At 42.1% G+C, this 16,099-nt stretch overlaps 1 protein-coding gene and 1 non-coding gene across 2 annotated transcripts in view; both read right to left on the bottom strand.

Moving 5' to 3' along the window:
• The window catches only part of Abcc9 (ATP binding cassette subfamily C member 9), a 134,349-nt gene that overhangs the window by 104,507 nt on the left and 13,743 nt on the right, over positions 1–16,099 (bottom strand). The window contains exons 7-11 of the mRNA XM_045139497.1: positions 11,277–11,443; positions 9,748–9,990; positions 7,617–7,811; positions 5,001–5,153; positions 2,033–2,188 (exon numbers count right to left, since the gene is read on the bottom strand). Coding sequence (XP_044995432.1) covers positions 2,033–2,188; positions 5,001–5,153; positions 7,617–7,811; positions 9,748–9,990; positions 11,277–11,443 — 914 coding nt within the window. The remainder of the gene's footprint in view (positions 1–2,032; positions 2,189–5,000; positions 5,154–7,616; positions 7,812–9,747; positions 9,991–11,276; positions 11,444–16,099) is intronic.
• Positions 13,654–13,760, bottom strand: LOC123456437. The gene has a single exon (XR_006634536.1). It is a non-coding gene; the product is annotated as a U6 spliceosomal RNA (small nuclear RNA).

Below are 16,099 nucleotides of genomic sequence, written 5' to 3'. Positions count from 1 at the left end.
AAAATTTTTTTTCAAAGTCTCAAGGCTGTTATTTACTCCTTTCCTGTTCGTCACTTTCTTCTTTTTTTTCCCCCCCATTAAAAAGACAGGATTTAGGACCTAGGAAGATGGCTTAGCAGTTAAAGGCACTTGTTTACAAAACCTGATGGCCTGGGTTCTAATCTCCAGTACCCACATTAATCTAGATTCACAAAGAGACACATGTGTTCCATGGGGATGCCTGGCATCTAAAGTGAGGAGGTTGCCTTTGGAGGAGGGCAGGCATGAGGGAAAGGCTGGTACTCACATGTGCTGCTTACATACTGAGTATATCCATAACTAATTAAAAAACATCCATCAATGAAACATTCACGCAGTTCTAACAGATAATCTATTGCCAAGTGCCAAGAGCATCCGCTTTCTGGCGGGTAGGACACATGTTCACTGCCTGTCCAGCTATGGATTTGGGAAATACCAAAGAAGAGCATTCTATCAGACACTCACGGTGTAGCCATTCAGTGTCATCTAGGGTTTCTGGTGCACTTTTATTTTTTAAATAATTTTTCTTTTTTGTTGTTTTTTATTTATTTGAAAGCGACAGACAGAGAGAGAGAAAGAGGCAGATAGAGAGAGAGACAGAATGGGCGCGCCATGGCCTCTGGCCACTGCAAACGAACTCTAGACACATGCGCCCCCTTGTGCATCTGGCTAACATGGGTCCTGGGGAATTGAGCCTCGAACCGGGGTCCTTAGGCTTCACAGGCAAGCGCTTAACCGCTAAGCCATCTCTCCAGCCCTCTGGTGCACTTTAAATGACAGCGCGCCAGCAGCTATCTAGCTGATCTCTACATAAGACATTTTGAGAAAATCCGATGAAGTATTTCCTTGGGTTCCCATGCACTTGTATTTCATGTGTGTTTATTTCACTGGGATTTGCATTAACACAAACAATGCATTGAAGAATTAGCATATATTTCTATTATCTTGGGCACTTTAATAAATATAATGTGTAAGGACATACCCCAGCCTTCACTGAATGAAATCTACAGTTTAAGAGTCATCTTACAGATTTAAAACTAGATAAATAAAAGTATCCAACAGAAAAGCTCAGGGGGGTAGGGATAGTAGATGTGGAGATTTTTTGCCACTTTTTATCCAGTGGGATGAAAACCACATGTCTTTACTAAAAACTCTACTTGAAAAAACAGCTGAAAAGCCCTGCAACTTGTCAGCATTTTGATCATCAAATAAAGTTTGACATTGTGTAATCTACTACCGATTGAAGCAATGGAGTGGATTAAAGTGATTGCTATGGTTTATAAATACTGTGAGATTTTGCTGGAATGAAAAGCTTCAAACACTGGCATGAATTTGGATAAAAACACTGACCGACTACTGTGCACCCATGAGACGTTAGGCAATGTTGCTAATGCTTTACACATAGCGACTCACTTTCACTTAAAATTTTCAAAACTAAGACAGGGTTGGTGGTGCACACCTTTAATCCCAGCGCTTGCGGGGATGGTGCAGAGGTAGTTGAATTGCCATGGGTTCGAGGCCAGCCTGAGACTACATAGTGAATTCCAGGTCAGCCTGGGCTATAGCAAGGCCCTACCTCAAAAAAAAAAACCAAAAAACACAAACAAATAAACAAACAAAAAGAAACATTGTTTTCACAACTACGCTAGGCAAATATTTTCTATTATCGCCAATGTGCAGTTAAGGAAAATAATATTTCAAGGGGGTTACAGAGTGCTACAAATAAGGACATTTGAAATCAAGCAGTGTAATTCCGGACCACATGTTCTTAAATTATGCTGTAGCCTTCCTGAGACTCAGTTTCCATATGTACAGCAGAAAGGCCACTAGTGCTTCCAGAAGGTACGCCCTTCTCTGAGTCAAGCATGCTCTGCCCTCTTTGCTCTTTTCCCTGTACGTGAGCACTTGCTTATGCCGCTCTACCTGCCCGGGCCTGGCCTGCCGACTGTACCCTTCCCCGAGCTAAGCGTGCACTGCTCCTTCCTTTTGCCCTTTTCTCCACACAGGAACGTACCTGCACAGGCATGGCCCACAGGTTGGGGCACAGGAATAAGAACCACATGAGCTGATTGGTCTCAATGGCAACCAGGTTGTTGATCTGTCCCAGGGTCATCTCGCCCATGGAGAGGTTAGATGTAGAGAGTCTAAGGATTTTATTGTATATCATGGCCTAGAAGAAAGGAAAGATGGGTGTCAACCTATTGAAACCAATTCTGTAATTATTTTTTTGGATTGGAAAAAATAAGTACCAAGCATTTTAAATTTTTTGAGGGGAAATCACCCTCTGTGAACATTTTCTTGAAACATCCGCTATTCCCATTTTGTTTTTTATCCTCAATTTAAAACAAACTTATTTTTTTTTCTTTTGGTGACCTGGAATTCACTATGTAGTCTTAGGGTAGCCTTGAACTCACAGCAATCTTCCTATCTCTGCCTCCCAAGTGCTGGGATTAAGGGGTGGTGTATGCCCTTAATTTTAATTTTAAATTTTTTATTTATTTATATTGACAAATGGAGAGAGAGAGAGAGAGAGAGAGAGAGAGAGAGAGAGAGAGAATAGGCACACCAGGGCCTCCTGACACAGCAAATGAACTCCAGAGGTGTGTTCCACATTAACTTTACGTAGGCACTAAGGAATCAAACACATGTTGTCAGGCTTTGAAAGCAAAAGCCTTTAATCACTAAGCCATGTTTCCAGCTCCAAAATACAAATTTATTTTTCCAGTAGCAGAATCAAAACCTGGGCTGCAGACATGGCTTAGTAGTTAAGGCACTCGCCTGTGAGACCTAAGGACCTAGGTTCTATTCCTCAGGAAGCATGTAAGCAAGATGCACATGGTGGCACATGCTTCTGGAGTTTGAATGCAGTGACTGGAGGCCCTGGCACATCCATCCGCCCTTTCTCTTTCTTTCTCAAATAATAATAAAAAAAAGTTGAGAAGGGCATGATCTACCATGTCCAGCAGAATCAAAGCCTGCATTTAACTTTAAACAGAAACTGAAGAGTAAATAGAAAAGGGATAAGTAAATGCAAGATCTTGTAATATTTTTCCTAATGTGTTATTTGCAAGTAATCTTTAATTCACTGTGTCTTTTCATCATTTCCAATTTTCCTGCATTAAACAGATCCAACAGGCATGAAAGGGGACCGTGAGAAGGGAGGAAGAGATCAGACTTTGAAGGAGGAAGCAGATCATGGGAAAGTGAATAAAAACAACAAACTATTAACACCTTTTAGCTTCTATTTTAAGTTTGCTTGCAAAATAATAGGTTTCGACTTGGCTTACTCACATTTCCTTAGTTGTGGTTCATCTTCCTACTATCTCCATCCCGCTACTGTCCCCCACTCTTACTGCTGCTTAAAGCTTTCCCTCCTACCCGTGACTGTGACCAGCAAACTCCTCTAGTGTAACTCAGGGGGTCAAGAAAGTGTGATTGTGGGAGGGGGAATCTTGGGCAGGTATTAGTGGGAGGAAAAGCAGGAAGAGAAGGTTACTGGAGGGAGTTGAATCAAAATGTCTTATATGCATGTACAAAAACACCAAACATAAAAAATTTAAAAATATCTAATGAGGGTTGGAGGGATGGCTTAGTGGTTAAGGCGTTTGCCTGCAAAGCCAAAGGACTCAGGTTCGATTCTCCAGGACCCACATAAGCCAGATGCGCAAGGGGGCACACACGTCTGGAGTTAATTTGCAGTGGCTAGAGGTCCTGGCATGCCCATTCATTCTCTCTCTCCCTCCCTGCCTCTGTATCTTTAAAATAAATAAATAATAATAAAAATAAAAAATAAAAGTAATTATATGTCTCCATAAAAATGAGAATGTCACAATGAAACCCATTACTTTGCATGTCAACGAAAACATTTTGCCTATGTGTGAAGTAGTGTGTATAGCATGTGTATATACTGTATGCATATGTGTGTGCCCCATTTGCACACATGCAGAAGCCAGAGCACACAGGTGGCTTCCTCTGTGGCTCATCCATGGTGCGTCCTTGAGACGAACTCTCATTGAACCTGGAGCCGCAACGATTTTGGCCAGACTGGCCGACCTGTGAGTCCCAGTGGTTCACGTGTCCTTGTCCCCCTGTCTCCAATGGGACTGGAATTACAGACACATGTGACCACACCAGGCTTTTAAAATGAGGACTGGGGGGCTGGAGAGATGGCTTAACAGTTCAGGGCTTGTCTGAAAAGCCTAAGGATCCTGGTTTGAGGCTTGACTCCCCAGGACCCACGTCCAGATGCACAAGGTAGTACATGGGTCTGGAGTTCGTTTGCAGTAGCTGGAGACCCTGGTACACCCATTCTCCCTTCTCTCTCTCTCTGTCTGTCTGTCTATTGCTCTCAAATAAATAAAATAAGGACTGGGAATCTAACTTAGGCTCTCTCAGGGCTTCTCAGCCCCTCATGCTTACTTGACAAGTACTCTTACCCACCAAACCATTTCCTCAGCCCCAGCTAACAGAAAAAGAATTTTTTTTAAGTACACTCTACAACATTGTGGTAACAATAAAGCAAAAATAAAATGGGGGTGTGTGGTGGTTTGATACAGGTGTCCCCCATTAACTTAGGTGTTCTGAATGCCAGGTTCCCAGCTGATGGAGACCTGGGAATTAATGCCTCCTAGAGGCAGTATACTCTTGGGGGTGAGCTTATGGGTGTTATAGTCAACTTCCCCTTGCCAGTGTTTGCCACGCTTTCCAGTTCCTGTTGTCTACCTGATGTGGGCCAGGGGATGATATCCACCCTCTGCTCATGCCATCGTTTTCCCCTGCCATCATGGAGCTTCCCCCTCGAGCCTGTAAGCCAAAATAAACCTTTTTTTTTCCCCCACAAGCTGCTTTTGGTCGGGTGATTTCTACCAGCAATGCGAACCTGACTGCAATAGGGTGGAAGAGACCCAAAGCTACAACCATCCCTGTCACTGCGTGGCATGGGGCATTTCTAAGAAACAGTGTCATTCACGCAGCGGGCATACCAGCAGAGCTCCACGGAGGTTGATGCCCGTCTCGATAGTTACGTAGTAGGAAGCCTGCAAGAAAGTCCGCTGTAGGATGAGTGCCAAGAAGAGAAGAACTGCCAGCACGTACGCGTTCTCAAGAAATTCCTTCGACGAGAGGGTTTCGGATGTCTTGTTCCCAAAGGAAGGAAAGAAAGAAAGAAAGAAAGAAAAAAGAAACACATGAAAAACCAGGCTTCTCTTCTGCCAGGTCTGTGGTTTGTATCATTTATTAAAGGACTATGATTTTCCAATGAAACAGACTCGATTCAGACAATTTCTGCTTAAAAGAGAACCAAGGGGCTGGAGAGATGGCTTACCAGCTAAGGCACATACCTGCGAAGCCTAAGGACCCCGGTTCCATTCTCCACGTCCCATGTTAGCCAGATGCACATGGTGGTACATGCGTCTGGAGTTCGTTTGCAGTGGCTAGAGGCCCTGGCATACCCATTTTCACTCTCTCTCTCTCTCTCCCTAGCTCTAATAAATAATAAAATAAATAGGCATGGTGGCACATGCCTTTAATCCCAGCACTCAGAAGGCAGAGGTAGGAGGGTCGCCATGAGTTTGAGGCCACCCTGAGACTCCACAGGTCAGCCTGGGCTAGAGTGAGACCCTACCTCAAAAGAGAGAGAGAAAGAGAGGGAAAGAGAGAATGAGGATGGCACATGATATTATGATATTTCTAATAGATCACTGACTACGAAAGTTCCTAATTATAGAAAGTGGGTAATGTTTAAACCTGTTGAGTGCATTTCCTATAAACACGTATTCTATCTTAATTAAAATGGGTGACAGTAAAAAAGACCAAAGTTGGTTTAAAAATTTACTTAAAAACTAACAATTGGTTGGGAAAGTCAGTAGGACAGCAATATAATTTCTATAGCTTTATTATTATATTTATTAGTAGTAATATTCTATTGATTTTGAAACTAGGGCAGCCTCCTCAGGCCTAGAACTTGCTTTGTACTCTAGGCTGGCCTCAAACTTGTGAACCTCCTCCCTCAGCCTGCTGAACTCTAGGAAGCTAGACATGAATTGCCATGCCTAGCTCTAAGGGCCTAAGGACCCAAGTTTGATTCCCCAGGACCCATATAAGGCACAAGGCGGCACATGTACCTGGAGTTCATTTGCAGTGGCTGGAAAGCCTGGCGTGCCCATTCTCTCTCTTACTTTCTCTCCCTCTTCCTCTTTATTACGCTCTCTCTCTCTCAAAATAAATAAAAGTAAAATATTTTTTTAAAAACTAATGGTAGCGTGCTTGTTTGAAAATGTCGATTAATCATGTGACAACAGTGAAGATACTCTGCATCTGTTATTGATCAAGAGTTAGTAAGATTCTACTCTGACTACTCCTGTGCCATGAGGATGCGCTCAAGCCTACAAACTCTGTTCCATCTCAGAAAAACACATGATTAATGTACGCTGGGGGACAGCGTGGAAGAACCACTGTGGAATTTTGATATATGCACGTAATTAGACAGGTAGGTACAACACACCACAGAATTGTACCCAATGGTGAAACCATCTGACCTCCTTTTAAAGAATTGCTAAGCAGCAATGCAGGCATGAATCAGGGCTAATGCCAACAGGAGCACTTGATGGTTATTCCGTTTAAAGGGCTGACAACAGTTGGGTCTGTCGGTGAGCGGCAGGCTTTACTGAAAGCAGCATGCATGGTAAGTGCCAGCCGGAAGTGCAGAAGGTGTTCAGGGGTGTACCAAGGCGCTCAGCCATGACAACCGGAAAAACATTCCTGAGAAATCAGCTCTGTGTACAGTTTTCTTTAATTATTTGTTGATTTGCAAGCAGAGAGATAGAAGAGAGAGACAAAAAGAGAGAGAATGGGCATGCCAGGGCCTCCAGCTTCTGCCAATGAACTCCAGACACATGTGACATTTTGTGCATCTGGCCGTTCGTGGGTACTGGGGAATCCAACCGGAGTCATTAGGTTTGGCATGCAAGTGCCTTAGCAACCGAGCCCCAATGGCATACACTTTTAATATGTGAAGAAAGAAGGACCAGAAATCCAATTGAAAGAATAGATAAGGGGGGGCTGGAGAGATGGCTCAGTGGTTAAGCACTTGCCTGTGAGACAGAGAGAGAAAGAGGCAGAGAAAGAGAGAATGGGCACGCCAGGGCCTCTAGCCACTGCAAACAAACTCCAGATGCATGTGCCACCTTGTGCATCTGGCTTACGTGGGTCCTGAGGAATCAAGCTTCAAACCAGTATCCCTCTTCTATCTCTCTCTGTGTGTCTCTCTTTCTCTCTGCTTGCAAATAAATAAATAATTTTTTTTTAAAAAATGAAGCAAACTAAGCAATGCAAGATCTATGCACATAGTTCCTGGCACACAATATGAAATATTTATAGGCTTTGATTCTGTGAAACAATGTTGTTGGCCGCATATACTCAGTGAATACGTAAACACATGATGTTTCTCCACAAGGAAAATTCTTATGTTTAGCTTATGAAACACACACACCCAATTCTCTATCAATAAGCCAGTCTGAATTACTCAGTAGTGCAAAAAGTGATGACTGCAGCAAAACCTGCCGATGGTTTTCTTCTTCACAACAGCTCCAAGCACTTACTCCTGTTGGGCTGCTCGTCCCATTCTGGGTCTCATTCACACGCTGGACTATTCCAGAGATACAGAGAGGCCCAGCGAAGCCGAGCAGGTCTGCCAGGTAACGGAACGTGCTGCTTAGTAGAATCGGACGTCCAAAAGCTCTGTACATGGCCAGCCATATGGATGGAGTCCGATTCGGATGATCTGCTGCTTTTTTCTAAAAAACAAGAAACAAAAAGGAGACCAAGATAAATTACCTGAACAAGCAGCTATGACCTGCTGCTGAAGATGCTGATAGGCCCAGAAATAAATGGTCAAATGTCCATAGGGCACACATAATTCTGTATTTTTCTTTTTACACACATAGTAGCTCTTGAATATATTTTCTTTTTAACATCTATTTATTTATTTATTTAACACAGAGAGAATGGCTTCCTGCCTCTGCAAATGAACTCCAGATACAAATGCCACTCCACGCATCTACCTTTACATGGGTACTGGGGAATCGAATCGAGGATGGCAGTCTTTGCAAGCACATGCCTTTAACTGTTAAGCCATCTCTCTAGCTCCTTGAGTATATTTTAATGAAAGACATAGGATGAAAAGTCTATAGACCAGCTTTTCTAGGACTGTATTATTTTTAGTTGGCCAAAAGTGACACAGAATTCCTAAAGGCATGTTCACCATTAGCTCCCTTTAATTTGGAAGAAAAATGTGTATAAACATTACCAAACAATATGTGAAAAGACAGTAAAATACAATTGAGTAGGGTTATTGTCAGAGTCATCAAGATTTCTGGAGATACTAAATCACAAGAGGTTCCTTACACACTGCAGCAAGCTGAGATAGATAATTCCAGCACAAATTGTTCCCCTCTACCTTTTCTCCATCTTAATAAATGTCTGTCAAAAGTTTTGTGAAGTTTCATGGGCTTGTGCTTATGAAATGAAGAATGTCATCTATGCTTAGGTAAATTCATGGCTTCATATATCCATAGCTGTTTTCAAAAACTTTAAGGTCTTTAAGAACAAACATAAATATGTCTCAGACAAAAAGGTAGATTAAGTATTTTCGCAGTGGCAAAGAAGTAAGTTAGATGAAATAGAATTCAATTGTCCCATATTTGACTCTGCCAGAATAGATAATTTCATTATTTCTTGAAGTTCACTGATATACAACCCAGCAAGTGAAAGCTGATCTGTGTAGTAAAAAAACACTCAGAAAACTAAAGACACTTTTAGTCTATGTTTTAAATGTTTAGTGGAGATGTTTATAAATTTTTAGGCAAGATTTATCCCAGGGGGAAAAAACAGACAAAAATCTCAGGGTCATTCATAGGAACCATTTCCTGCAATTGTAATTTCATAACACAAATTTCTGATAACTTTTCATCATTTACCATAAATGCTTTCTTGATATTTAGTATTCCCAAAACTCATTAACTGATTCATCATGACAACCCTCTTCCAGTTTTGTGAATACCAACATGTTAAATGACCCTGAGTTGTAGATGATTATAGTAGCAAGTACATCTACTGTTTTGTTATCACTGACTGACTATAAATTGAAATTCCCTGGAGACATTTATATTCAGAATTCTAGAGCAGCTAGGAAGGAAGGTGCCAGAAAAAGTCAATTTTAGAAGCTATAAAGGTATCTGACAGCCCTTTAATTCCCATACTTCCCAAATTTGCACTACAGGATCCAAATTTTAGTTGATAATTACTCTACACATTGACATTTACTCGCTGTGGGAATTAGTGAGCATGATCACTTTTGCCCATATATAGTAAATGCATGACAAGAATCAAAACTATATGAGTTATTAACATTATATAGCACAGGCCAATTATATCGAATCACTAAATGGAATATTTCATGTCCATCTTAGTGCATGTCCCGGGGTGGGAGAAGACAACTGCCTTAATCCTTATCTATGTACTTAGTGGAGAACTAACACAACGTGTGTTCATAGACCTTCTCTGGCTCTTTCCGTCTCTGCTCAGTAATCTAAGGTGAGTTCCAGTTGCTGGGTAAGACAGAAGGAGGAAACTCACTTCCCCTTGGCTATAGGGACTATGTAAGCTTAGCACCTCGAAAGGTAGTAAACCCATCCTCCAGGGCAGCAGACATGGGGAACAGGAGCTAATTACCTTCTGTTCTTCATAGGCATCTTTCAGACAGACATAATTTGTCACCGCCCGCATTGCTATTGGCAATTTCCCAATTGCCTTCAGGTCAATCGGTTTCTTATGAGCAGATATGATGAGCGTGTTCATCCACCAGTATGTTGCTTTCGACAGTAAGTTCACAAATGGCTGAAGGAACCTCACACCCAGGTCCTGGAGGTCTTCTGGAGGCTTTACCTTCTGAGGGTTCATGAAGAAGACATACCTCTGCGGTGGGAAAAGAACCAGAGCACCATGTTAGTCCCTGCTTTCCTCCATGTGATTAAAGCAGCATCTCAACCTTTTCTACATTTTCATTTAAGCCACCCAAAATTTGTATTTCAACATTTCCACCTTGCTCTGCAAGAGTCTTTGATATGTTTGTCTTTTGTTTTATTAGACTAATTAGTTAAGTGCCAGAATTGCACATGAAAACTTGGGGCCAACTCTAAAACTTTAATTAGCCTTTAAAAAGAAACTGTCTTTCATCATCCTGTGATAGGATCAATTTAATAGAGACTTTTATAATGTTATCAGTGCCATGTGGAGTCAATATTGACTTCTTGTCTAGCTGATGCTGAGTAATTATTGTCCATACTCATTGTAGCATGTCTTTCCACTCATAAGGCAAAGTCAAAGGTCTCTGATTGAAAATGAATATTGAAGACTCTATGAGTACTAACTCACGCAAGATAACTGATAGCATTATATAGTAGAAAAAACAGTAGATTAGAATTTATAGGCCAAGGCTGGAGAAATGATTTAGTGGTGAAGACATTTGACTGTGAAGCCTAAGGACTCTGGTTCAATTCCCCAGGACCCATGTAAACCAGATGCACAAAGTGGTGCATGCATCTGGAGTTTGTTTGCAGTGGCTGGACACCCCTGGGCACCCTTTCTCCCTACCCCCTGCCACTTCTTTATTTCTCTCAAATAAATAAATATTTTTCGAAAAGAAATTATAGGCCCAATATGGGCTTTGACCACATTACTTTGGACATGTATCTAATGAGCAGAGAGGACTAAATTATCTTCTCTTGGCCCGGCATGGTGGCACACGCCTTTAATCCCAGCACTCGGGAGGCAGAGGTAGGAGGATCGCCTTGAGTTCGAGGCCACCCTGAGATGACATAGTGAATTCCAGGTCAGCCTGGGCTAGAGCGAGATCTTACCTCGAGAAAACAAACAAACAAACAAATCTTCTTTTCAATGACCAATCTCTAGATTGCAGTGTTTTTCTTAACCCAAGTGTGTTTTTGGCCAATGACAGGTGATGAAAACAACTTACCATGAAACATGTGCACAGCAAGCATCCAGTGAATAGCTAAGACTGCGGAACGGAGTTCAGGTTCGCAGTGAGATTTCAAGAACACCAATGGCCTGAGGCTCAGTGTTATACTTACACCTGGCTGCATTTCCCCCATCTTATTAAATACGAGTCACCTCTGGCTGCTGCAACCTTTAGTGCCAAGGCCTCGGGGCTCAGTAACTACCCCAAAGTGCCTGGTACTCACTCGAATCCGGATGACGTTGACCTCCACGGCCATCAGCAGCCCATTCAAGATGACCATCACACCTGTGATGCAGAAACGCAGGTCTGACACCCCCCACCCAGACTGCCAGTACTTCACCAGCTTGATTGTCTTGGTAATGAAGGCCATAACCCAGTACAGGAACAGGGCTGCAGGGAGAGAAGAAAAGAGAGCCATCGCCAGCTCAATATAAATGCATGGTGTTTTCATAACAAAGGCCACTTTCAGTACTGGATGGACAAATAAGTTTTGGATAAGAAAGCCACATATTTTTTTGTTTATTTTTTTAGCATACACATGTGAGTAGTGTGTATCTGTGTGTATATGCATGTTCCCATGTGTGTAAGCATGTATGTGGAGGCCAGAAGTCCATGTTGGGTATCTCCCTATATGTCTCTCCCTGAACCAATTCAGCTCATCAATTTGGCTAGGCAGCTTGAGCCAGGGATCCACCTGTCTCTGCCTCCCAGTGCCGGGAATACAAGCACATACTGCCACCATGCCCAGCATTTATGTTGGTTTTGGGGATACAGACTGAAGTCCTCACACTTGCAAGGCTGAGCCATCTCCCCCGAGGAAGCCGACATAGATGTTTTGCGGTGAATTGTGGGTCTTGAATTGAAGGTAGGACGCAAGGCAGGAGGGGGTCAAGTAGCAATTGTCTACGTGTCGTATGCAGTTATTACAGCACCGTTTCATTGTGCAGACTGTCTTTCCTCCAACATGCTATTTTGTCTGCAAATGTGCAGGGCTACTTCTGGCCTTGCCATTCTCATCCAGTGTTCTTTATGTCTTTTTATATGCTAATGCCATGTTACTTTGGGCACCAGAGTTCTATAGCATATTTTTGAATATCTCCTGCTTTCTTCTTTCTTTTTTTAAATTAAAAAATTTTAAGCCTTTTACTTTTCTGTTTTAAAAATATATTTGATTTATTTATTTAGGAAAGAAAGAGGTAGAGAGTGAGTGAGTGAGAGAGAGAGAGAGAGAGAGAACGGGAGTGCCAGGGCCTCCAGCCACTGCAAATGAACTCCAGATGCATGCACCCCTTGTGTATCTGGCTAATATGGGTCCTGGAGAATCAAACCAGGGTCCTTAGGCTTCACAGGCAAATGCCTTAACCACTAAGCCATCTCTCCAGCCCTATTTTTTATTTCTTTTTAAGAGAGAGAATTGGTGTACCAGGGCCTCCAGCCACTCTAATAGCACTCCAGATGCATGTGCCATCTCAGGAGCATGTGCAACCTTGCACACTTGCATCAGTTTGTGTGTCTGGCTTATTAGGACCTGAAGAGTTGAACATGTGTCCTTAGGTTTTGTAGGCAAGTGCCTTAAGTGCTAAACCATCTCTCCAGCTTCTTGCTTTCTTCTTTCTATTGCAATGGTTATTCAATGCATTTTGTGCTTTGATGCATGTAAGTTTTAGCTAGATTGCCAAAGAATGACATTCAGGTGTTCTTGGGGATTGCACTGAATCTGAGAATTGCTTTGAAAAGCAATGGCGTCTTGACCACGTTAATTCTCCTAAACTGTGGAGGTCTGATGGGAACGTGAAATGGTGAGCACTTCCATTCTGCTGACATGTGATAAAAAGGAAACTACAAGGACACACGCAAGTAAGAATTATCTACGGCCTTTGGAACTTATGCGTAATTCTACGTTTCAAAAGTGGCTTTTGTCTCTGATCTTGTTTTGAGGAGCCAAGATTATACGAAGAACTCACAAGTTGGCATCTGTACGACTCATCTAATAGCTATGTTTGCCTGGAATCACCATGGGACTTGACATGTAGCTATGTAACAGGGTGTCTGCTTTGCAGATTGCCATTCAGGTAGTAAATGACTCTTCCTGTCCAAGTAACTAAAAGCCCCCATCAGGCAGTAGACAGGAGTAATGTCCATGTAGAACAAGCCCAGTCCTAAGACAGAAAACATTATCATCTTTTCCCCATGGGCAGCAGTACGAAACATATGTGAGGCAGAAGCAGAGTTACTTCTGGAAACCTGTGGGCAATGCCTGCTGCACGCTTTAAAGAAAGGTCATGACCAGTGAATAGGGGATACACATGAAATCCCAAACATATGTTAAACAATCCTATTTGAACAACATTTAGCAGCGTGAGAGAAGCAAGATGATCACAGTTTCCTTAGTGAAAAAAATAACTAAACATTGGTTTATGAACTCAATGTAGATCTTTAAAATTTTTTTTTCATATCATAACAAAGTTTATTGATTAAATCAAATGAAAATTTCTGTAATGAAAGAGGCAAGTTGCATTCATAAAAGATGGCATTCACATTCATTTTAGAAAGCAAAATAGTAGTTGTAAAAAATTACTTAAGTGAAAAATGTAATATTGAAAAATATGGAACGCTTCACAAATTTGTGTGTCATCCTTGTGCAGGGGCCATGCTAATCTTCTCTGTATCGTTCCAATTTTAGTCTATGTGCTGCCGAAGCAAGCACTCAACGTCTATCTTGTTTTAGCTTAGCATATAGAAATGGTTAGAATTGATTTAGAGAAAAACTGACCAAGGGATATGCTGTCTAAAGAGACTTGCCTTCAATATTGGAAATAGATTGAAAATAAGTGATGGAAGAAAGGTCTAAAATTAAAACAGAAAACATTAGAAATCAGAGCTATTACCTCAATTCAAGTCAAGGAACCATCAATGCCAAAGAAGAAAGAAAACATTTCTAACAGTGAAATGACAACCAAATCATGCATTGCATAATGAAGACCTATAAGATCTCAGCTCGCATCACAAATTTGCCCCAGCCTGCTTCATGAGATGCTATCTCAAGACACCAGGACAAAAACAAACAAACAAAAAAAACCCTTCAAGAGTAAAGTCTGATTGTGTTGTTGCTTAATGGGTTTCAGAAACTTAGGAAGTGAAAACAGCACATATTTCTCGTCACACAGCTTTCACGGGTCATGAGTCCATGCATGGCTCAGCTGGACTCTCTGCTCCCGTGCCTCACCAGGCTGAAATCCAAGAGACAGAGTCTAGTCTCAACAATGACTCAACTAACTGCGAGCATCTGGCCTTACCACACTCTGCTCATGTCCCTCACAGGACCTACATAGCCTGACACAGAAAATGAACCTCAGGCATAGAGGCCATGCAGGTAACGTCTGAGCCTTTCTGTACAGGAAGCTATCTAAATGTCCCCACATACTTAGAAATTAAGCAACACATTTCTAATAGGTCATATAATGTGGTGTGACTCTGCATAACTAATCCCAAGAATGAATCATTTGTCATCTGAAAATGTTAGAAGTGCAATTTAGCACAATAATAAACATACAATTTTCTCAATGAGCAGAGATGAAAAAACACTTGAATACAATTCAACACTCATTCATTATAAAATATTACTTTGTGAAAGCTTTAAATAGAAAAGATACCAGATAGAGATCTTTTTTTATGAAAAGCCTATAATGAACTATGAAAGACTATTTTCCCCCAACACCAGGAAGTAATTCATTCTCACCATGCCTATCAAAGCATCATCTGGGAGGTGCTAAATACAGCAATATGGCAAGAAATTTTTAAAAAGAATAGAAATGTTTAAAGAGGAATTAAAAACCCAAATGTCTCTACTTGTAGAAACATTTGTTTATGTAGAAAATCTTACAAAGCTACAGCCTCTAGAAATAATAAACGAATTTCCAAGATGAAAAGTTACAAAATCAGCTGTAGTTCATACAATGGCAGAAGCTATTGGAAAGTGATCTGAAATACAAACCATTTACAATGGCATCAGGGGGAAAATGTCTGCTGATAAACTTAACAAGATCTGCAGGACATTGCGAAGGAAAAGGAGAGAAGTCCTCAGTAAACGGAGAACGCAGTGTGGTTCTTTGGGGCAGAAGACTCTCGCAAACTTTCCCCAACTGTTCCATGTAGTCCATGCAGTCCTCACCACAACCCCGCCATGTTTTGTAAAACAAAGTTGTTAGCCCGACTCTATGCTGCATGTAGAGATGCAAATGAAGCAGAATAACCAATACAAACACTGGAGAAACAAACAGTATAAACCCACCATCCACGCTTTCCTCGGATGCCGCAGTGCTGACCATGGACCGGCAGTGACAGAAAATCTATGCGTAGATTAGAGGGACATGCCGCTGAGCTATGAGACAGCTGTCTGATTCAAGATTCTGTTTACAAGTGTGAGAACAACCTGATGGGGCATCGAAGCCCCACAAATGGTGGGGGAACTGGTGGATATGTGTTGGATATCAAAGGAACCTCGAGAGCTGGAGAGATAGCAGATGGTTTAGCGTTAAGGTGCTTGCCTGCAAAGCCAAAGGATCCATGTTTGGTTCCCTAGGCTGCACGTAAGCCAGGTGCACAAGGTGGCGCATGCGTCTGGAGTTGGTTTACAGTGGCTAAAGGCCCTGGTGTGCCCATTCTCTCTCTCTCTCTCTCTCTTTTTCTCTCTCTCTCTCTCTCTGTGTGTGTTTGGTATATATATAACAAAATTCTGAGATGGGGAGATGGATCAGTAGATCATGAGCTTGCCCCACATGCAAACATGAGGGGCTGAGTCTGGATCACCAGTACCCACGGTGCGGACGGGAGGGGCTGTGCTCTGAGGCACCCTCTCAGCACTGCGCGCCGTTAGGTACTGTGCACTCTCTGCCTCACGGAAACCCCAGGGGCTGTCAACACTCTCAGGGAATCATGCTTTCCCGCAGAGCTGCAAAAACGTCACCTTTGAAGATGCATCTGAGCTTCATGCCAGAGCAGAGAATGTTTGGAACCAGATAAAAATGAGGTGTCTGTAGGCTTGCT

This window comes from Jaculus jaculus, chromosome 22 (assembly GCF_020740685.1).
Source record: "Jaculus jaculus isolate mJacJac1 chromosome 22, mJacJac1.mat.Y.cur, whole genome shotgun sequence".
Classification (NCBI taxonomy): Eukaryota; Metazoa; Chordata; class Mammalia; order Rodentia; family Dipodidae; genus Jaculus; species Jaculus jaculus.
The sequence above is the reverse complement of the archived record's forward strand: the minus strand, read 5'-3'. Positions and strand labels throughout refer to the sequence as shown.